Source organism: Kryptolebias marmoratus, linkage group LG19 (assembly GCF_001649575.2).
Source record: "Kryptolebias marmoratus isolate JLee-2015 linkage group LG19, ASM164957v2, whole genome shotgun sequence".
NCBI lineage: Eukaryota > Metazoa > Chordata > Actinopteri > Cyprinodontiformes > Rivulidae > Kryptolebias > Kryptolebias marmoratus.
This window is the reverse complement of record NC_051448.1, coordinates 10,965,113-10,987,283: the sequence shown is the minus strand read 5'-3', so window position 1 is coordinate 10,987,283 and position 22,171 is coordinate 10,965,113. Positions and strand designations below refer to the sequence as shown.

Here is a 22,171-nt window from a genome sequence, read left to right as displayed (position 1 = left end):
TATAGAACATGGTATTTGGAAAGAACAAACATCAACGAAACAAAACAGAAATAATCAAAGGTTTTACAGCTTTATAAAGGGTAGGAGTCCTAGTCTATTATGCTCGAGTTAGCGAACGACAAATGTTAAATATTTTAAAAACTGTGGTTACATACAATAAATTGTTCCTGTATATATTATAATATTCAAACTGAATTATTTTAGTCATATAAGTCCAGATTTGAAGAGGTCCTTCATAAAAGAAAAACATACACTTTAAATCTATTTTTAACAATAAAAATAATAATATAATCGTGAACATTAACATGGGGATGCAACTATTTTGATGGCAACAAACCTTTGACCAAAGTAACATGAAGATATTGGTGACACCTGCTGTCAAATTAAAGGCTTTGAACAAACAAACAAACAAACAAGCAAACCAACACACTGCAGACTGGCGCAGCTCCTGTACCTGCAGTTGCAGTTTGGCGCCGCTCGCCAGCAGGGGGCGGTAGAGCGCATTTAACCGATTGGCTGTCAGGAGGCGACGAGCACAGAGGAAGAAACGGACGAATCAGAGACGATCTTTCAGAGCAGGAAGCCGGGGTTCTTGGTGAAAAACACCGGTTACTGAAATCCTTCGTGTGGACTCCGTCCCCGTCATAGTTAACGGAACTTCTTTCTGTTTTTTTTTCGGGGTAAAAGAAGAAGCTGCGAATCGTCCTGATCGTTAGCTGGAGGGGATGAAGGCTGGTTGCCGGGTATTACCTTTATAACTTCTGTCTGTCAGTTCTCCTCTCCGTCGCGTCTCTCTCTCTCTGTCTCCGGGCTCAGTTTTGACCTGGAAGATAATAATAGGCAGACAGGACTTTGTCATGTATTTATCCAGTTTGGAGCTGTGGAGAACATACTGGGAGTGTGTTTCCAGGCCGTACACGGTGCTCGTCTGCTCCCTGACCGCTGCTCTGTACTATCTGTGGGGCCGCCAGTGTCAGGTCAGTCCCCGCGGACAACCTTAGCTCCAGAAATCACCTCCAGTCGTGTTTAATTCATCGTTTTTACATATTCCTAACGTTATTGTCATTAATTACTTATCTGATTTGATAAAAACGTGTTCACATTAATACATATATGTGAGGATTATTATTCACATTGATATTGATTTGTTATTTATCTACATTATTTGTTTTTTTTTTTTTTAAAAAGTTGAATTTGTTGCAATAATCACGATCTGTAAAATACAAATCTGTGCGAATCTTTGCCATCTTTTTCCTAAATGCATGCAAAATTCTAACATGCACTTTTAAGAAACTTCTTTTTCTTTCCGCTCTTCCCTTTTTCAGGTGTCACCACAGCGAGTCATCCTCCTCCATCTAACTCTGTCCTCTGTGTCCTCTGTCCTCACTCCAACTCCCTCCATGTCCTCTCTAACTGCATCCATATGTCTCCTCTTTGTCTCTTTCCTGGCAGCTGCGTCTCTAACATCCTTCTACCAATATACCCACTGTCCCTCCTCTGCACATGTCCAAACCATCTCAGTCTGGCCTCTCTAACTTTATCTCCCAGTCGTTCAACCTCTGCTGAACCTCTGAGGACCTCATTCCTAATCCTGTCCATCCTTGTCCCTCCCGAGGAGAACCTCAGCATCTTCAAACTGTAAAAATAAAGTTTAATTGCTTGTCTGGCTTACACATGCAATGCTGCTGTAGTTTATGTAGCAAAGCTGAAAGTTAGTTATGTTTTAGGACCGCAACCAACTGACTTACTCATGCTTGTGGCATTTATAAACAAGTAACAAATGGTTTATATTGTGCAGTAATGAAGTTCTAATGGGGTTTAAAGTCATTTAAGACATGGATGTGGTATTTTGCAGGACTGTTGACAATTATAAAATAAAAAACAAAACACTGTGTATTATACATGCCTAAACTTCTGTCTGCTGTATAAACGAGTAACAAATACTTGATAGTGTAACATTCTCCAGCTTGTGTTTGTGACGTTGATTTAGAAAGTCCTGTGCTGTTCAACGTTCTGTTGTTTCATTTGGTCTCTTTTCTTTTCAGAAACCAGCTCTGATCTGCAGCAATGCTTTTAGCGTGTTCCTCCACAAACACTGTCCCGTGGTGGCCGAGCGCTTCAGTCCCACACCCTGGTGCTGGGGGGGTCGGCTTCAAACCCTCGTCTGCGCCCTCCTTAAAACCAGACCGCCCGTCACTTATCGCAAGTGGGAAGAAACTCTTGTCGGCACATTTTCACGTCGGCCTGACGTCACGTCTCCCTCACGTTGTGTCCTCTCGTTTTCATGGCTCAGTGAGTTGCTCCGCACGGTCGACGGAGGTCAAATCTCTCTGGACTGGGTGGACAACGAGAGCAGCGTGACGCACCCAGATTCCTCCACCCGCCCCACAGTGCTGATCCTGCCTGGCCTGACGGGGAACAGCCAGCAGTCCTACGTGCTTCATGCTGTCAGACAGGCCACACGCCACGGCTACAGGTCGGCTCCTCGTCTCTCTCCTGAGAACGGTTGTCGAAGTCAGAAGAATACAAACCAATGTTTCTGTCCAACACCTTGTTCTTGACAGGGGTTTTAATGGACTCTTTATTTTCCAGATGCGTCGTCTTCAACAACAGAGGAGTCGGAGGGGAAGAGTTGTTGGTGCGTATCATAGTTTTACTTGTGCGTCTTACTTTAAAAGACTCTGTGCACAAAGTTCACACTTTGTTGCTACAAGGTGGATAATTTTTCAACTTATTAGTGGTAATCTGCTCCCGGTCTTTAATTCTAAAAGACTCAACTTCTCAGGGGTGTTCTTTTTACAAGGATGTTTTTCATGTTACTGAGGGCTGTCTTATCAGAGTTACGATCTTTCCAGTTTTTCTTAAGCACATATTCCATCCTTTATGTGCCGATTTCCTAAAATGAAACCCAAAACTAATATATCTTTTTCAAACTGCAAAGCAAAGTGTCATGAACTAGTGAGTTATTGCAGTTTTATTTATGTTTCACACAGCAGACTAATTGATTTTTGGACTTGGTGTTGTGCTTTATCCCCTCAATATGAGTCTACATCACTTAAATATAGACTAGAATCGTTTTTATTGTCACTCTGTGGCTCATAAACAACAAGTTTGGGAGAGCCTTCCTACTTTGATGCATCTGCAACATCTGTCAGAAACAGAACAAATAAAATAAAGTAAACTGAATGATCACTAAGCAACAATGCCATTAAAAAAATACGGCTAAAAAGAAAACACTACCTGTCTGCTGTAAATTCTCCTTACATCACCACCTGTTTCGAAAAGCTGAGTAATAACCTTAAAAATGCAAAACGTCTTTTTGTTTCAGTAAAGTTTGTTGGAATTTACAGATGACCTGAAACATCTCTTTTGTTGTCAAGATTATTATGAATAACTTGTCATATATAAGTTCAGTGTAACAATAATTCAGTAACCGTATAAAAACTATAAAATGTAACACTCCTCCTGTGGATTTCTTCCTTCTGTCAGACGCCGGTCACCTACTGCGCTGCCAACACTTCAGATCTGGAGTGGGTGATGCGACACGTGAAAGGACTTTATCCTCACGCCCCTGTGCTCGGTGCTGGTGTGTCTCTGGGAGGGTAAGCTGTTGGTGTTTAATGCGGTGTAACGGTTTAAGCTGATGTGCGTTCACACTTGCGTCGGCCTCATTGCTTTTTTCCATCCTTCTCTCTGCAGGATGATATTATTAAACTACCTGGCCCGTAAGCGCACAGAGTCGGGGATGGTCGCAGGGATCACCATCTCCGTGGCCTGGGACGCACAGAAGTCGTCTGAGTCCATGGAGGAGCCTCTGAACCGGCTTCTCTTCAACAAACACCTCACACGTGGCCTGTGTCGTACTGTCACCAGGTAAGACCGTTACTGCAGCACCACATTAGGTGTGTAGACCCACATTTTGTAACGGAGAAAAGTGTGTTTTTCTCCCAGACACAGGAAGATTCTGGAGAAAGTGGTGGATATCGACTATGTCCTGAAGGTACGCTGTGTTAAAGAGAGCGGCTCATTTTTATTTGAGCGTAATCGTGTTTGTCCTCCCTTCGTCACCTCGTTTCTTCCTTCGTTTTAGGCACGGACCATCCGCGAGTTCGACGAGCGCTTCACGTCCCTGCTGTTTGGTTATAAGTCTTGCATAGATTACTACCGCGATGCCAGCCCAGGCAGCAAACTCCCACATACCGCTGTTCCAATCCTGTGTCTCAACGCTTCTGACGACCCCTTCTCTCCTCAGCACGGTGATTAAATCGGTTCATCATCCAGGCTTTATTTGCAGAACGTATTTGTTGAGGACTGAGATTAACACCAAGACTTCACTGGTTTGTCGCCTCTCTCGCTCCAACAGCTTTCCCGGTCTCCATAGTCCAGAGCCTGCCGCACGTGGCCCTTCTGCTGACGGCTCACGGCGGACACATCGCCTTCTTGCAGGGTTTGTTTCCGCGCGGTGAGAGCTACATAGAGCGCCTGTTTGGCCAGTTTGTTCGCGCCGTCTTCGAACACCAGAGGGACATCAAGAAAGCCTGTGGCATCGAATAGGACTGAGCGTGTAAACACCACAGTCACTGCGTAGTTTTGACTGGGGGAAAAACACAAAAAATAGTCACAGAAATGTGTTGTTTAGTTTCGCATGCTGTTACTTCAAACATATAGAGGTTTTGGTTTTCAGAGAAGTTATTGCACGGTTAAAAGACATCACTTCAGCTCCGATAATCTACCTCCTCACCATCTCAGGTTCTCTCGCCTCAGATGGTCCGAGGAAATCTGCAACAGATGACAAACTCAAGCCATGGAGGCCATTTTTTAAGTGTGAAATCCTCAAGCATATGAAAAACTTAAGCCTAATGTCCACACCGAAATATATGATAATATATTTTTAAAAGACTAGTCTCTTGATATGATCATCTTTCTAGTTTATTTCCATAAAGATCCGTCCCAGCTGCACAGTATAAAACTGTGTAAAAACAGAGTTTAGACTCGTTTCCTGTCAGAAAATAAGCGTTTAAAGTGCTCCACCTTCAGCTGTTGAGTATTTAAGCAAAGCTCTTACTTGTAGATAGCTCTTTGAATGACCTCAGTTTGGATTCTGACCAGATTAATGAGCTAATGGCTAGTTTGAACAGGGCAAAAGTGGATTGCTAACGTCTTGAAACAGATACAATCTGAAATATGTCATAGCGGTTCATGCGAACAGTCTTTTATAAACCGTCACCTAGCTATTAAACTCTATTTCTCCAAACTGAACTTGTTCAAAGAGCTAAAACAGGTGAGATATTAATTATTCTTTTCATAGATGTTCACTTTAAATGATCTGAACTATGTCTTTGTGACATACGACAAAGCAGAAGGTTTAACTGTCTTCTGGATATTTTTTATAAACCACTGTGTCCCAAAGTTGGGTCGGGATGCCCGTCTTGGTTGTGAAACATCCAGTGGGGTTCTGAGAGGATCTAATTATCTTGTCTGTGGGATTCTTAGATTTAACTGTTTATAAGTAAATAAAATAAGTAATTTTAAAAGAAAGTATTATATTATATTATAGGTTTATGAAGCTCTGTTAAATGTACTTCAGCCAGCAGTGGTCGGGGTCAAAAAAAGCTGAAAAGAATGTGAACCACAGGTATAAACCTCGTGTCCTATTTTTATTTTTCTTGCCTGGCTGCAGATAAACGTTTGCAGTGTACCAGGGGAAGACGAGCTGAAAGAGTTTTAAGAAAAAAAAAAGCAGTAAAGCTCTGTGTGGTATCTAATTATTTTAGTGCCTGCTGTCAGGAGTGATTTGTAATACCTGCTGGTGATGAAGTTTCGTGCTCAGATCTGCCTTTTTGTTTGTAATTTGCACATGTCGTTCAGAAAATACAGATGAAGGAATGTTAATCATGTCGAGTCTGTAGCTATTTTTACTTGATCGTTCCTTAAGATTTCTGCAGGAATTAGACTTGAATTTAATTATCCTGGCACTTGCCCTGCATAGATACAATTGATGATTGTATTCTGAGTGCACTTATTAGAAGTGCATCACACTTTATTGTACCAATACCAAGATGGGTATTAATTTATGATTCATGCCATTTTACCTTGAAGCCTCAGTTGTTTTACTTCTTAACGAGAAGTAATGTCAGCCTTGACTCATGATCATAAAGGTACTACATCAGCTAATGATGCTAATTTTCTGCCTTTGTTTGAAGCATGAAGACGACGATGATTAGTGATTTTGTATGTATGTTATATGCTCACAACAGTCATTTAGACTTAAAACACTTTTTTTTTCAACCCATGATTCTGCCTTTCTTATCTGTATGAGTTGTAAACACAATCACACCCAGTATTATAATGTACAGCATGTTAAACCTGCAATATGTGGGCATTATGCAACACATTTTTGGTTTTACTTGTTACACGTACAGTGACAAAATAAAGGAGATTAACAGAATTTTATTGTCAGCTGGTGACTTTTCATTTTAGGTAGTTAAAAGCTGAATTTGTCTTTAAGGTGAGGCTTTTGTTTATTAGTAGCAACATTGATTCAACACTTATTTTACAGTATTTAACACTTCCAAAAAAAGATAAAATGTCAGAAGGCGTGCAGATCTAAACATCAAATCCGTTTTTGCTTCCAGGGCTTTAATCCGCGGCCTGTTATCTCTGAGCTGCGGAGTCATTAACGTTGCTGATTAACCAGAGATATCAATAATTAACTGTGAACAATAAAAGCCCACGCCCTCTGTCACAATGCTAACTGCTTCAGCCTCATTTAGATTCGTTTGTACTCTCTGGAAAACATCCAGTGGAAAAATGGAAACAAATGGACACTTTCCAACGCTGCGAGATGCAATCTGCGAGCTGAACTGATTGCCCCCAGCTTCAGTAATTGTCCTAAACTGCTGTGTCAGAGGAGAGGGGAAAAATGTGTAAAGACTGGAATTTTATAAAGATGTGAACAGATGAAAGAAAGTGATATATTGAACTGATTTATAATATTGCTTGTGTTCTTCTTGCATTGCAGTGAGTTTCTTGTTGCTCACTGAATTCTTATTTATATTCTTGGGATTTGATACGTCAGCACAAAATATGACATCACTATTGTACATGTCACATTAATCCAAAACTAGAGTTTTATATGTCAGAATTACAAACTAAAGCACATCAAGTATACATTAAAGGCCTAATATTCCTTGAAGAAAATGCATATTTTGTGTCTGTTTTACACTAAGATCATCCTACGTTGTGAAATCACAGAGTTGTAGCTGTTTTGGTCAACTCATAATGTAACATTATGCCCAGTGTTGTGCGATATCGCCAGATGTTGGGTTGGCTTCCAAAGATAATCAGCTGTGAAGGTACAACCAGTTGTTATTGTTCCTGAATGTTTCAGTCAGTGGTTCATGAGATATTTTGCTAACAGACAGACAAAGTGGCACAATCTGGTAGCACTCAGAATATGTGTTTGAGATTGGTCTCAGTTACTACCACACTAAATCTGAGCACAATATTTGTAAAATTAACTAAATTCTAGCCATTTATTTGCTTTCTGAGGTCAGTTAGCTGTGGCAGCCATCTTGAACTGGTCGCAGGCGTACACCAAATGATCACTTTCTGCAAGGCTCATCAAAATTTGTCAAGTGGTTCAGCAGATATTTTGCTAACAGACAGAAAAGCGCACACACAGATTAAGCAAAAGCCTTCTTTTATAATGGTGTTTTATCGGCTTGTTTTTATTGGTTTTCTTCTGCATTTTATCTGTCAGAGGGATTTAAGTTTCCCCACCCCATCCCCAGACCATCCCTCTCCTCCATGCTGTTCCCACCTGGTGTGATGGGCGGAGCCTCAGGTCTGTGGGTTAATGATTCAACACCACAGCTGCTGTTTGACAGATATGGAAAGAGACGGGACGAGGAAAGACCGAGAGCGGGTCGGAGAGAAGCACAAGTCAGACATTTCAAAGTAAGTTAGGCCGCGATCAAAATAAAAGACAGAGTGAAGGTAGTAATGCTAGAGGGGCTGCAGACTGCATGCTCTGTTTATAGAGTCAAACAGGTTACAGAAGCCGCTCTACGACTGGAGGTGGAGATTTTGATCAGTGCAGGTTGATCATTTTGGCTCCTTTTGGTCCTACGGCCTTCACAATCTGAACATCTTCTCTACTGACGGTGCATCCTCCTGCAGGTAAGGTGACCTGTCCACACAGTCCGAGTCCATTTTAAACTTCTTATAACTGCAAACCACATGAAAAGTGATGCATTTACGTGTGCTGAAAAGCCACTTTTCACAATCCAATTCCTGGTTTTTAAACTTCAGATTTATTGTTGTTTATATATATATATTCATATATTTAAACTTAAATAATTAAGGCTGGAACTCAAGAACATCGGGTGTAAAATAACAATGATTTACTTGTGGTTATAAAGCTATAAAGTCCTGACAGAGAGGGCATTTTAAACAGTCCAGACCCGTTTTATTACAGTCCAACTTATGAGAATTCAGCTGTAGTTACACATTCCTGTGAATTATTAATAAAGCAGCAGGAAGCGTACAGCATGCTGGCTGCATGGCTGTAATGATGGAGCATCATGTTCCCGATACACAACTGGAAAACAGTCAGATTTCTCTTCCCAGGATCTTCCTAAATAAACATTGTTTTGTACACTGTCAGAGTTACAGATCTGTGGCTTGTCTGTGGCAACATATATGGAATAAATGAACACACGAGCAGCAGAACGGACCACTTTATGAGGATCTCTGCGTCACTTGCCCCAGGCTAATGTGTGTTGTGGTTTCTCATTATTAAATGTTGACTTGTGTGGACTAAAGGTTATCACCCCAATTCGTCCTCGATTTATTTCTTTATAGTTCCTCAAAAGCTTTCAAATTGTATTTGTGCGCAGCCTTTATTGTCTGCGCTTTGGTAACTGGTTAATAAAACACCTGAAGGCAAATCCCTGTAAGCTGCAGCCCTGTGCACAGGTCTGCTGTCACCTGGCTCTGCAGTTGCACGAGTGTCCATGCTTTACTCTCACACCGGTGTCTGTTTACACGACAAAGCAGGGCTGAAAGTGTGCCGTTTATGCAGACTTTCTGATCCTCATCCGTCTCATCTCCTGTCTGGATCTTCATCAAAGCAGCAGGAACCTTATACGTCCCCTGTCGCAGTTTATGTTGCTCCGTTGCTCTCCAGCTTTATGATTTGCTTTAACATCCCGTCTAATCTCAGAGCTGTTCAATGTTCAGGGTGAGGCAGCAATAATTTGGGGTCACGTGAAGGGCGCAATGATCACAGACAAACAGCTTATTCGTCGCAGGTTTTATTGAGTGTGTGCTTAGTTTATTGGCCAGGTAAGCAGTTATCTAGTGAAAATAACTCATGTCAATAGCGAATCAATACTTTCCCAATATCTGCAAAATTAAAAAGGTTAAACAAACTTGCGGAACTTTTGTAAACAGGTTGTGTGTGTGTTTAACATGCCCCCACATGTTGCTTGGTTAATTTGACTCAGTTTAAACATTTAAATGTATTGCAGAGGACAATAATCTGTCACATGTGCTGGGAAAGCATGAAGTGGTTGAGGAGTGAAGCTGGCAGGATGTGCCAGCGCTCACAGAGCTCCCTGTTGGCTGTCCATCATTAGTCTGCATTATTCAGCAGTTCTCATGCTGTTTCACATGCTGTGCAAATGAATTCAGTATTTGGTAAAAACCTTTTATATAACATACAGTTATAAACATCTATGAAGTCCACACATATCAGTATGTTTAGTCCTGGTACACAACTTCAAATGTTATCCTAATTCTAATTATTCTAAATCCTAATTCTTTTCTCTATTTTTTTTTTAACTTTTAGATGGTGTTTTGCTACTTTAAGTTTCTAGGTAGCTTTTAATATTGTTAGCTAGCTTTTTGCTACTTTTAGCTTTTATCAAGTTCTGCTACTTTTTCAGCAAAATCAGCATCCACACTGTATTTTTGCAGAAAATGTCAAGTCGTTGTCAAATGATCCTCTGTGTTTTTATTTATTTATTTTTTTCCCTTTCCCCTGTAGCGATGGAGAAGCAGGTTCAGGATCTGAAGCATCAGCTGGAAAAGCAATGTCTGATCAACCAGGAGCTGCAGAGGCATAATAAAGAGCTGGGTGAGTAAAACAAACGCTGTTAAATCTCATTCATTTCAAACTACATCCGGCCTCAGGCAGAAAAAAAAAGTTGGATCACAGCTCTGAAGCCCACACCTGTACAAAAATAATCTGCGATGCTTCTGAATACTTTGGAGCTGAATGGTGTTGAAGCAAAACAGGATTTTGAGATGTGTCGTTATGTATCTGAACGCACTTTGAGGCTGATAAAACAAACTCTGATGAAGGCTGCCTTGTATGATAACTCTGCTGTTAGTCTGTGAGAATGGGAACGGTCTCATCTGGTACTTTATTAAATGAATTAAAACACCAAGTTGCGTTTCTCCGCTCACTTGCTGTTTTTGCTATGACGCCTGTTAATTGTGGCGAAGCTGAACTCATTTGCAGCTTGAATGCAAATTTATAACTTTATATAGTAAACTATGTACCTGAGAGTCAGATGGGAAGCGGTCAAAGAAACAACAGGTGATACTTAAACACCTTAAGGATAAGGCTCGATAAGTGGGGAGAACTGGTTGAATGAACCATTTTTAAAATAACCAAATTTAAAATAGAGACTCCCAACCAAGGCAGCATTATAACCAAGAGTTTGAGAAAGAAAATAATTCTGCACATATACAGAAATAAATATCTTGAACTGTACAGCACCTGAGTTAGCCTCGAGCATGTTTTTTTGTTGTTTGTGCCATAAAAAGAGCAAAAAAAACAATTAGAGCAGAAACATAAAAGCCTGTTTCCTTCAATTTTTTTTGCATTAAAATATGTTTTTCTTCTTCTTCTTACTCCGCAGAGCAACGGCTGAGAGAGAAAGAAAAGCTTTTACAAGAACTGCATAGTCAATATCACGATCTCGGTACAACATGGACTCACACACATCTGCTGTTTAAATACACACATTTCAAGTGATCTTGGATGATGATTTTTTTTTGTCTGTTTGGGTTTGTCTGGTTGGCCTTCTTCAGAGTTTCCCTCCCCGAGCAGCAATGAGGTCGAGCCTGAATTCAGAAAGAGCCGTGCGGCTGTCATTGCCCCCGAGCCGATCCCTGAAACCGTGGCAATCTCACAGATGAAAGTCAAGAAGACGGTCAGGTGAGTGGTCAGCACTGCTGTCCAGGGGTTCTCATTCATGAATCAGTTGGATGAGTTTGTACGTTGGCTGACAGGAGCTCCATTTGATTTGTTTTGATCAAACTCTTCCCATCACCAGCGAGACCAGTCTGATTGTTAAAGCCATCCAGAAGAACGACTTCCTGAGCCGCCTCGACGATGAGCAGATAGCCATGATGGTGGACCTTTTGAAGGCTTCTCACTTCAAACCTGGGGAGGAGGTCATCAGCGAGGGGTCTGAAGGGGACAGCATGTACATCGTTGCAGGTGAGGGCATGACCTGAAAAACTGAAATATATGTTTTGTTCGCTGTTTTTATGCTTTCTGCGAAGCAAAAGTAAAATTTCCCCTTCAAACTCAGACATTTATTTGAATTCTATGTGGAAAATGTGTCATTTTTATTTGCTTGTCCTTCTAGATGGTGAGCTGACTGTCACCCAGGCAGGCCAGGACCTCCGGACTCTCACCAGAGGAGATGTTTTTGGAGAGTTAGCCATCCTGTACAACTGCAAGCGAACAGCAACAGTCAAAGGTTTGCCTCTATGATATACAGTGTATTAATACCTATTTGTCTTGCTCTGTTGACGCGAGAAGCTGTTTATTTTTGTGATTTTTAAGGGAAATCAGAGCCCTGGGTCTGCCCTGAACATTTGCGCAGATGTGAAATGATCTCCTTTGCTTCTTTTTCTGAATGAAACTAAATTAAAAAAAACACATAAATATAACTGCACCCAGCAGCGAGGAGGTCGAACAGTTCTGTGGTGCACAGTTGCCATGGTTACTTCATCCCACTGAGTAAAATGGAAAAATGCATTTGTTTAATGAAACTTTTTTTGTGTGTTTGACAACTTCAGGCCGTGTTACAAGGTTCATGCTCCAAATTAGACATTGGTACATTAAACAGTGGCTGAGATGCTGTTTTGTTCCCTCATTACCTGTGATTTCTGTTCCCTGTTTTGTTCCCTTTTTGAAACCAAATGTTGCCGCATCAATTATGCCATCACAAAAACTTTATCAGGACCTCATATGGTTTTACTAAACTTAAGGATTAGTTATTAATAGCAAACAGTAACAGCTGATAAGAAGGCAAAAGTTGTTTTTTTTTGTTAAATTTTTGTAATTTATGTGGCAAAGCTGCATTTATTTTAACACTAAGCTTTGCTAAAAGTATGATCTCACTTTTTGCTTGATTGTTAATTGATTTGGAGGATCTAAAATATGTATGGTTAATCTGACAAGATGTTTTAAGCTCAGCTTGGTACATAATTTACGTATTTTACCCACTACTAAAACTAGAGTTCTTAGAAAAAAAACTCATGAAACTTAGTGAAAGAAGTCTCTAAACAACTCCATGTACCAGTAACTTTCAACAGCACAGTCCTCAGAGCATCTTAAGACTCTCTGGGGTTAAGAAGACTAAAATTGGATCAAATTAATTTAGAAGCCACAGTTATTTACACCTGTTGCTAACCCATTTTCAGTAAAATAAGTTTTATGTGAGTAAGAATGTGTCTGTATGACTAAAATGTGGCTGTTCGTGTTTGTTGTTTGATTAATGATGCAGCGAAGGCCGCCGTGCATCTGTGGTGCATGGAGCGTCAGACCTACAGAACTATTATAACCAACAAGTCCAAGAAGAAGCGGGAGCAGCTCATGGGCTTCCTGAAGACGTGAGTCAATATATTCATCAGCTTTCTTTTGAATGTCTGAAACAGTTAATCTGTTCTTTGATAATCTTGTTTTTCTTTTATCTGTCATGACTCTTTTTTAAAATTTTTTATACTGCATCCATTTACCACACGAGTGACTGTTTCTGACTTTTTTATTTTGCCAGCTCTCGCACTCTAAAGGACCTGAACGACGTGCAGCTGTCAAAGATCATTGACTCTATGGAGGAGGTGAGTACCTCAAATTGAATGACTTTTTCTTGGGAAAGCACGTCAAAAGTGCACTTTGTTGAACAAATGTTAAAACACTTTGTAGGAGTTAAAACACAGGTAAACGCTGAGAAAACAAAATGACAGCAATAATACAGCCCGGTTCCTGGTACCTACTGGACACATGTCTGTAAGTTACAGGGTAACAAGTCACTTCATAGTATGTCCCAGTCCTCGGAGGTACCAGGTATGAATCGGTAAATACCAGTTAAGTACTTGGTATGTGCTGGGCTGTACTATGTACAAAGATTTATTTATTTATTTTTCATTTTGGTAAGTAAGCCAGGATAAATGGCCATATTTTCAAGTCAATAATGGTAATTTTAGAAAACTCCTAATACTTTTCTCTTTCATTTTGCCTCTTCCAGGTAAAGTTTCAAGACAAAGATGTTATAGTTCGTGAAGGGTCAGAAGGAAACACATTCTACATCATCCTCAAAGGCGAGGTAACTTGGAGACCGAATGAGTGTCTGAATCTAAATCTAAATAAAACTCTCTATATTCTGCACTCCTTTTTTTTTTTTTTTTTGCTCTAATGCGCGTTTCCCTCTCAGGTTTTGGTGACCAAGAATGTGAACGGACATCAAAAGATGATTCGCAGGATGGGAAAAGGGGAGCACTTTGGGGAGCAGGCGCTCATACGGTAACCATGGAAACGCAACTCAACCCTGTAGGCATTTGTGAGAACCTTTGAGGAACATCCACAGCTCAGTACAGACTTCCTGCTGCCGCCGCGGCGGGGCTGGTGGACGCAGATTATTTATTTATACGCTGTATGAACAAAACAACAGAACAGAATAAATGACAGAAGGAACAACATATTAGTTTAATAAATCTAAAATGAGCCGTGCCTCCAAACTGCATCACTGGTGTTATCATGTTTTTTTCTGCTTCAGATGTGTCGTGAAGCTTCCCAAAAGGCAAATAAATTCAGCACTTCAAATTTATTCAACAAACATATTAATATTAAATATGAATTTGTTTATTTTAAATTGATTTCCTAAATAAAATTTAGCTTCTAAACAAAAACATTTGAATCTATTTTGTTTTTGAAAAATTTATCCATGGAGTCATTAAATCACTTCAGTTGATGATTCATTAATCATCCTTGTTTTGAACTTTAATGAGTGTTTCGTGTTTATTGTTAGCTAATTAACTGTGTGTATGTTTTAGTGCTGCACATTAATTTTTGTGTTGTTTTTTTTTTTTTTTTGCAGAGAGATCCTGAGAACAGCCACCTGCACCGCTGACGGCCCAGTTACATGCTTCTCCATCGACAAGGAGTGAGTCTGACTTAAAAAACACAGAAACTGTTGTTGTTTTTGCTCTGAACTGAGTGTCTCTGCCATTGCTGCCTTTTGTATTCTCTCGGTTGTGTTTCAATGATGCTGCACAGCCTGACACTGTTGTTGTTTTTTAGGGTATTTGAGGAGACGATCCCCGTGGAGCACCTGGAGCTGTTCGATGAGTATGTATCACAACATGAGCCAAGATTTTGATGTGAAAATAGGAGCAGTGTTCCTGTTAGTTTCCTGCTGTCACTTGCTCACGTCCTGTTTTTACAATCCAGCTCCAAAGTGATGCAGGAAGCACAAGCTCCAGAAAAGCCAAGGTGAGTGGTACCTTTAGTCTCCTGACAGGAATAAAAATGATGTGATCAAATCAGACTCAAACCAGACGCTGTACACAGACTTAGCTTTCTGGGCATAATGTCCTGCAATCAGTTAGTGCTCAGAGTAGGTGTTAGAGGTGACTTTCAGCTACTACCATACCAAATCTTAGCTGAATATCTGTAAAATTGACAGCCATTTTTGTGTTTGCTATAGTTGATTAGCCCTGGTGGTCATCTTAAATCAGGTTGGCTCCAAAAGGATCCACTGATTATTTTCTGATAGAATCACTAAAAACCATCCAGTGGTTCCAAAGATATTTTGTTAACACAGAATTATGCATAACACTGTCTGGTTCGGGGGCCAGCAAATTTATAGGAAGGGCCACTGCCCCCCTTGGACCCTCCTTGGTGGCCTATCTGTGGAAGCTCCTAACTTTTCACACAAAAACTGCCCAGACCACTGATTATTTCAGCTCAGTGCTAAATATTCTGACTGAACAAAATGTCTTCAGTTTGTTTTTTTAATTCAAAGATCAGTTTATTTATTTAACTATAATTTTTTCCCTATCTGACATTGTTTTACTGTTTTATGTAATTCACATTTCATGCTATTTTCCATCATATGTTTTATAGATTGTGCAGCATTAAAAAGAAGATTAACCCAGCTGATTAAAAGGTACTAAATTAGCTTTTCAGTTAAAATGTGTCCGTTTCTCTCAGTCCCAGCTCCTCCTCTCTGAGGTTTAAGGATCTGGTTCCGGTCTTGTATCAGGAGGGTCGTTATCAGGGGGATCCCGTCACACTCGGAGTTGGAGGGTTTGGCCGTGTGCAGTTGGTGAGTTGTGTGTTTTCTCTACATGTTTATTGCAAAGCGTTACTATCTAAAGAGCTAAGGAAATAAAAAGATAATTTTGGTTCTTCTTAGATGACCACAATAAATCATGGGAAATATTACGCCATGAAGCGAGTCAGCAAGAAGCAAATCGTTGCGAAGAGACAAGAGGAGCACATGCTGTTTGAGAAGAAGATCCTTAAAGCCATCCAGTGTGACTTCATTGTCAAGTAGGAGCCAATTACAACACAATCTGCAGCCTTTTTTAAAAAAACATTTCACTCCAGCTGAGTGCACATGATGTCTAAAACTATTCTATTTCTTTTATTATTTTTAGACTTTACGCTGCTTTCAAAGACTCAAGGTATATCTACATGGTGATGGAGTTCTGCGGCGGCGGGGAGATCTGGACCAAGCTTAAAGAAGTGTAAGGAACATTAAAGAAGGGCTAAAACAAGTTTCTCATGTCCACATTCAGATGTTTAAATTAGGTGAAATCAGTACAAATTAGCAACATGTTTGTTTTTTTAAAAAAAAGGGTTTTTAGTTTTTTTTTCTGCAAGATTTGTGTTAGTTTGACACATATTTTATTGCATTTTGAAGTCACCACTTTAAAAAATATGCAGCTAGATGGCAGTGAAAAGATGTAAGGTGATACCTCTGTGTGAAAGAAGAAACTGTACCTTTTTATTTGCTTTTAAAATAATCTTCAAATCCGTGTCACTGACAGAGGGCGCTTTGACGAGCCCGTCTCTGTGTTTTGCACCGCCTGCGTGGTGGAGGCCTACGCTTACCTCCACAAGAAGAGCATCATGTACAGAGACCTGAAGCCGGAGAACCTGATGCTGGACATGAGAGGCTACATCAAACTGGTGCGCCCTGAAATTAGTTTCTTTTCAAACCTCAAGCTCCAAACATCTGCCCTCCTAATTCTAAAGATTTGATAAATAAAACTGTATTTGTGTGGCTATCTTTATCGAGGTCGACTTTGGTTTCGCAAAGGAATTGGTGCGAGGTGAGAAAACCTACTCTTTTGTCGGCACTCCTGAATACATGGCTCCAGAGATCATCAAGAATCAGGGACACGACTTTGCAGTTGACTTTTGGTCCCTGGGCATCCTGATTTTCGAACTTTTGGTGGGAAGGTAATACTATTTAATGAGATTTATGTCTGAAAAACTTATTAAAACGACCTAACACACGTTTATAATCACACACAACCATATATTTAATGTCATAAAGATGTTTTAGCTTTATGGTTGACCAGCAGATGGCAGCAGAGATGTATGGTTACACCAAGTTTCCTTGCAGCTTGACTGATTGGTGAACTTTTACATATGATTTGAACAAAAGGTTTAATAACTACGCTCCGCTGTTTTTGTTTTTTTCAAATTTGACAGCCCTCCATTTTCAAGCTCAGAGCCTCATAAGATTTACACCAAAATCTTGGACGGGGTGCTGAAGTTTCCGCCCTACTTGAGTGAGGCATCCAAGTCCATCATCAGTAAACTGTGCAGGTAAGAAGACTTTACCCTAATCAGTTTGCAGAAATAGTGCTTGCTATAAATAATTTCTCATAATCTGGAAGTGGATTGCGCGAGTTTGAAGTTAATGCACTTGATTCAGACGTCTCAGGGCGGAGCATGAATTATGGATAATGCCTGCAGACCAAAACACCGAGATGCTCCTGCGTTTTTATGATTTTTTTTTTTCTTTTTTTTGACTCTTGGAACTGGCAGCTCATGATGTGATCCTCTCTCTGAACGCTGTTTGTTTGCAGACCTCGGCCCGGGCAGAGGTTAGGGAACACCAAGAACGGGATCAAAGATGTCCGGCATCACAGGTAACCATGGCAACGTGTCATCCGTGTGGGGCCGAGACTGCCAAAAAAAAAAAAGTTTCTTTGTTCAGTCACTCAACACTGCCTACGCTGTTTTTTAAAGCTGAGATTTCAATCATCACGCAACTGAGTGATCAGTGTTATGAAAATGTAAATTTAAATTTTTTTTGTGTTCAGTGTGTTTAACTTACATGAGGATACATTTAAACATAGTTAATTTATATAATATGTTTTAAAAGTAGGGCTTTCAGTTAATACAGCATTATAATTTTATTGGGGGGGGGTTACATCTTGTATCAGTGACAGTATAGTTATCTGTAGATTATTTACACGTTGGCAGTCTGAAATGTTCTTTGTCCTTCAGGTGGTTCAGCAGCATGAACTGGCACAAGCTGCGCATGGGTCATCTTGATGCTCCGACAGTACGACTCATACGCAAGGCAAGTCAAAAAACTTGTTTTTATTGGTTTCTTGTGTTTACATGAAGGGGAAACCTGAGTTAATAAAAGAAGATGCTGACGTTGTTTTACAGGAGATCTCTTTGGAGCTCCTTTTTTGATCAAAATTAAAAGGTTCACTTCACGACGTTTGGAACCTCTGGTGAAGTCTTGTTCGTTATTTCTTTCCCACCAGTTTTGAACAAAAACTCTGTAATTAAGGATTAGTCATAAGCAGCGTCACTGTTGCTCTATTTGGACTTTGTTCAATATCAAAATCGAATCAAATTAAACATTTTTATGAAGCACTTTTCATAATACAGTAAAGTGTAACACAGAGTGCCTTTCAGAAGTTAAAAACAAAATATACCAAAACAAAACACTATTAAAAACACAAAAGAAAGAAAAAAAAAATCAGCTACAATCACAATAATTTACCACAGCAATAAGTTACACGGGGACAAACGATTATGATTGTAATATGAAGAGACTGAGGCAGCACAATTTTATTAATCACACAGTAAGTATGACACATCCTGTTTGTTGCAATAGTTTATGTTTAAAAACTGCAGAATTTATAAGATGTCCAACTAAAAAAGCCTCATGAATGAATGCTGCTGACAGACCATTCAGTTTCTGATCCTACTCATTTTTTTTTTTTGGCTGAACCTTTTATGTATGTGATAAAAGTACATAAACCAATAAAATAGTATTCCTCGAAGGAATGCATATCCCTCGCCGCCTTCCAAGCCACAGTTTCAAACAAAGATCTCATGCAATCTGTCAGCACTCCGAGCGTGTGTCGAGCATGCCTTTCAGCTACTACCACACCAAACTTTAGTTGAATATCTGTAAAATGGACTGAGTTACAGCTGTTTTTGTGTTTGCTACATTTGATAAGCTGTGGCGGCCATCGTGAATTAGGTTGGCTCCAAATATTAATCAGCTGTAGATGTACGTCTAATTATCACTTTCTGAGAGTTTCATTAAAATCCGTCCTCTGGTTCATGAGATTTTTTTGCTAACAGACAAAGAGCCAATAACTTACAACTGTCCATTTTTATTAATAGCCAAGGATAGGATTCAAAAGTTTAAAAGTATAAATTATGCCTGTTGTGCTGTAGGTGATATATGTGTAACATAAAAAGGTTTAAGAGCATAAAACCATTCTATGAAATGTCCCATCTGTAGTTCCTGATTTAACAGAATCTGTTGTTTGTTTGCAGGGTCCCTGCTACATCAACTTTGACCAGTTTCCTCAGGACCACACGAAGGCGGATGAGGAGTTGTCCGGCTGGGACCGTGACTTCTGATTCTCACGTTTTGGGTTCCAAAAAAATCAAAGTTCGACCTCAGTCGATGCTGAACGGCATTAAAAACAGACAAAACATCCCGCATTCATTAAAAATGCTCCTCGCACCGGCTAATAGTGAAACCGCAGGGGGTCCCTTTAACAATATGTGCTGAAGTTCCTCTCTGCTGCTCTGAAACACGCAGCAGGTGTTGAGGCGAGGTGGGAGGGGAGTGTGTTATTAAATTCATGGCAAGAAGATTTGGTTCCTGACGAAGAAGTGTTAAATTCGTGTGACGGTCTTTGGGTTGTCATAAAAGCACCACTCAGCAGGTGAAAAAGTGAGAACAAATGCTTTTAGCATAAAAAACATAAAATGAACTCTCGTGTCGTTTGTGTATTAGACTGTTTCTTGTTCTTTTGGATGGAAACACACAGGTCATGACGAAGCTGCCTGTTGCTTTAACATTCAGGTTGTTTATGATAAACTCTCTTTTTTGTAGAGTTTTTCCTTCAGCTTTTGATAAAAGCGTCCTTAATCATCCTGATGAAGAGGTTTTGTGTGTTTCAGTCGTGTTCGCTTCTTCTGCTCTTCCACCATCGAAGCCCGAACCGTGAGCACATTCAGGTGCTGCGATCAAATCTCCTTCGCAGCTTTGAGCCAGCAGTGGAAGTATTTGGAGATTAGACGTGTTGCAGTGAACAACACAGCAGGAAAGTGGCCGATAACTCCATAAGGAGCTTAACGCCTGTGTTTGACGGTAGTTGCAGCTGATTGTTGGGCTCTGGAGGTGCACAGCTGTGCGGCGCGGCAGCGGGTTCTGAGTCAGGAAGGGCTCGCCGTGTTCCCCTCCCGCGCCCGCCACAAGAGCGGTTTTCCATATTAGAAAGCACGAGTTTGCGTGAAAGTAAACAGAGTTTCTGAAGGGAATAAGGCATGCCGCCAGATGTTTCCTTCCTGGAGAAAAGAAAAGAACCCAGTGAGGTGCTGGGCTTGATAATGACAGAAGAGGCCCAGAGGAAGCTCAGTGTGGAAGCACAGATGCGGTCTCTGCAGTGAAGTGTGCTTTCCTGTTCCTCTGCAGGTAGGATTAAGGTCTGCCTTGTTTGTACCTGACGTGTACGCAACAGGAGTGAGAGACAAACAGGATAAAGCTGTAAGACTTGTGTAAGTCATTCTAGCTATAAACAAATCCCCCCTGAATCCATATCCAATAAACGTGAGTGCTGGTGCAGCTTTCACACTGTTTTCCTGCTTCTTATTTGTCCATGCATTATTTGCAGACTAACTACTTCAGCATAATTCGAGCTATTTTAGCCATTCACATCTCAAAACTTTATTTACAAATATTTTTTTCATAGAAATACATTGAAATCTTTTTAATTCCTTGACAACCATTCTCCTTTTTTGCTTAAGGATACTTGATCGATTTTTGTAATTTTATACATTTTTATAGCTTTCAGGTAGCATTTTACTACTTTTAGCAACAGTTCTGCTACTTTTAGCTTCTAGCTAGGCTTTTGATACTTTTAGCTTTTGGCTAGTATTGAGCTTCTTTTAGCTTTAACAACTCAGTTTCAGCTTCTTTGGCAAATTCACATCATTCAGCACTCAGCATTCACACTGCATTTCTCTCGTTCCCTTTGTTTTTCATTCTCTCTTAGATCCAGGCTGCTTTGTTCTATGTGAACACTAGAGAAACTGTGCTTTTTTTCCCCCTGAAGTTTCTCCTTTGATTTACCGTCTTTAATTCTGTCTGGGTTATCAGAGAAACAACACTTTCCTCTCAGATGCTGCAATTAGTGCCAGTCATCTCTGATCGATTTTTTACCTTTTTAAAAACTCTTTTACATAAAAACACATCTCAAACAGAGCTGTCGTGGCACATTAATCGTTTAGGTTTTACTTTATTTATTCACTGATCTGCAAAACAAAACAAACAAAAGAAGAAAAACCTGTTTTTTGTAGGGGTTTTACCGGGGATCTGGTTCTGGGCAGCAAACCAGAACTTCCCTGTCAGACTTATTTTCTGTAACAGAAAGCCTCTAAAAACTAACGAGAGTTGCATCAGAATTTTATAATAATAAGGTTTTAATAAAAGACAGACGCAATTAAAAGAAAGAAAATCCAGACAAACCCTTGCTTTGTCAGAGAGGATTAAATTTGTAACCATATCTTAATGATCTGCAGATAAAAAAAACTCACCTGGACTGAGATGTTTGAGAATGTATTCAAAGAGCCATCAAAACTGTGAGATTCTGCTAAAAGCCCGGCTGGGAATTATTATCAAATGTAGATTTTCTCCAATCAGTCACAGCACTTGCTTTTGTTTTATTTTCTGAAACCGTTTATTTAAATCCTAACTTGGATATAAATGGCGTTTATTGAGAAGAAACTGAACAAAGACTAAAACACACAAACCTAGAACCGCAGCATGAGAAGAGGGTCTGGTTGATGATGATGACGAGCAGAGATGGACTCGTGCGGAGGAATGAGCGTTAGGAGGAGAGAGGCTGAAGACGACTCCATCTCCATGACTACAGATGCTCCTCTCTTCAGTTCTGGCAAACCCGACATGCACAGACCAGAACGCCAACATGGCAAAGCACAGCTGAAGCCAGATTTAGAGCCCAGAGAGAGATTCCTGCTGCCGCCAGCAGGAATCCCTATAATGTGAAACACCATGTGTGACATGCATGGACACTAGTTTCGAGGAACAGTTGTAGATTTTTTGGAAGCAGTTTTCAGCATGGTTGCTTGTCTCTGTGTTGATTCTGAGGGGTTAACGCTTTAACACAAACAATAAAAGACAAACATGTTTAATTAATCCTGGTTATTCAGTGTATCTAAATTCAGAATATCACCTCACGGTTTATACTACTTCAGTCATCATCAGAATCAAGGTTTAGTTTTCTAGGTCCTCCTTTCAGTTGTGTTTTCTCAGGTAAGTGGTCCTTAAATTAATTAAATTCA

The 22,171-nt window shown here is 40.1% G+C and overlaps 2 protein-coding genes across 4 annotated transcripts; both read left to right on the top strand.

The window, feature by feature from the left end:
- The first annotated feature begins 567 nt into the window (after window positions 1-567).
- Window positions 568-8,004, top strand: LOC108240137 (phospholipase ABHD3). Of its 3 annotated transcripts, none has more exons than XM_037981685.1 (10): window positions 568-743; window positions 2,046-2,206; window positions 2,294-2,476; window positions 2,593-2,638; window positions 3,490-3,602; window positions 3,700-3,873; window positions 3,952-4,000; window positions 4,091-4,256; window positions 4,364-4,447; window positions 7,763-8,004. In XM_037981685.1, exons 1-10 carry the CDS (start codon window positions 726-728, stop codon window positions 7,966-7,968), a joined length of 1,200 nt encoding a protein of 399 aa, XP_037837613.1. In that variant the 5' UTR covers window positions 568-725; the 3' UTR covers window positions 7,969-8,004. The 3 variants fall into 3 exon arrangements, with proteins under 3 accessions (XP_037837613.1, XP_017278840.1, XP_017278841.1); XM_017423351.3 differs by having other exon boundaries at window positions 568-977; XM_017423352.3 differs by lacking the exon at window positions 7,763-8,004 and having other exon boundaries at window positions 568-977; window positions 4,364-6,448.
- A 41-nt stretch (window positions 8,005-8,045) lies between these two features.
- prkg3 (protein kinase cGMP-dependent 3) lies at window positions 8,046-20,439 on the top strand. The gene is made up of 22 exons (XM_017423350.3): window positions 8,046-8,181; window positions 10,052-10,141; window positions 10,932-10,994; window positions 11,104-11,230; window positions 11,349-11,515; window positions 11,667-11,780; window positions 12,813-12,918; window positions 13,083-13,146; window positions 13,554-13,631; window positions 13,740-13,828; window positions 14,403-14,468; window positions 14,606-14,653; window positions 14,756-14,797; window positions 15,518-15,632; window positions 15,723-15,859; window positions 15,967-16,056; window positions 16,360-16,501; window positions 16,611-16,774; window positions 17,030-17,146; window positions 17,410-17,472; window positions 17,834-17,909; window positions 19,133-20,439. Exons 2-22 carry the CDS (start codon window positions 10,054-10,056, stop codon window positions 19,217-19,219), a joined length of 2,043 nt encoding a protein of 680 aa, XP_017278839.1. The 5' UTR covers window positions 8,046-8,181; window positions 10,052-10,053; the 3' UTR covers window positions 19,220-20,439.
- The last annotated feature ends 1,732 nt before the right edge of the window (window positions 20,440-22,171 follow it).

What these genes read in the sequence shown, in the direction of transcription:
- LOC108240137 (XM_017423351.3), top strand. Translation starts at nt 858, where the DNA reads ATGTATTTATCCAGTTTGGAGCTGTGGAGAACATACTGGGAGTGTGTT. An exon ending in CCGCCCGTCACTTATCGCAA is followed by an intron (nt 2,207 to 2,293) that starts GTGGGAAGAAAC and finishes TTCATGGCTCAG; the next exon opens with TGAGTTGCTCCGCACGGTCG. An exon ending in ATATCGACTATGTCCTGAAG is followed by an intron (nt 4,001 to 4,090) that starts GTACGCTGTGTT and finishes CCTTCGTTTTAG; the next exon opens with GCACGGACCATCCGCGAGTT.
- prkg3 (XM_017423350.3), top strand. Translation starts at nt 10,054, where the DNA reads ATGGAGAAGCAGGTTCAGGATCTGAAGCATCAGCTGGAAAAGCAATGT. An exon ending in GAGGCATAATAAAGAGCTGG is followed by an intron (nt 10,142 to 10,931) that starts GTGAGTAAAACA and finishes CTTACTCCGCAG; the next exon opens with AGCAACGGCTGAGAGAGAAA. An exon ending in GGTTTGGCCGTGTGCAGTTG is followed by an intron (nt 15,633 to 15,722) that starts GTGAGTTGTGTG and finishes GGTTCTTCTTAG; the next exon opens with ATGACCACAATAAATCATGG.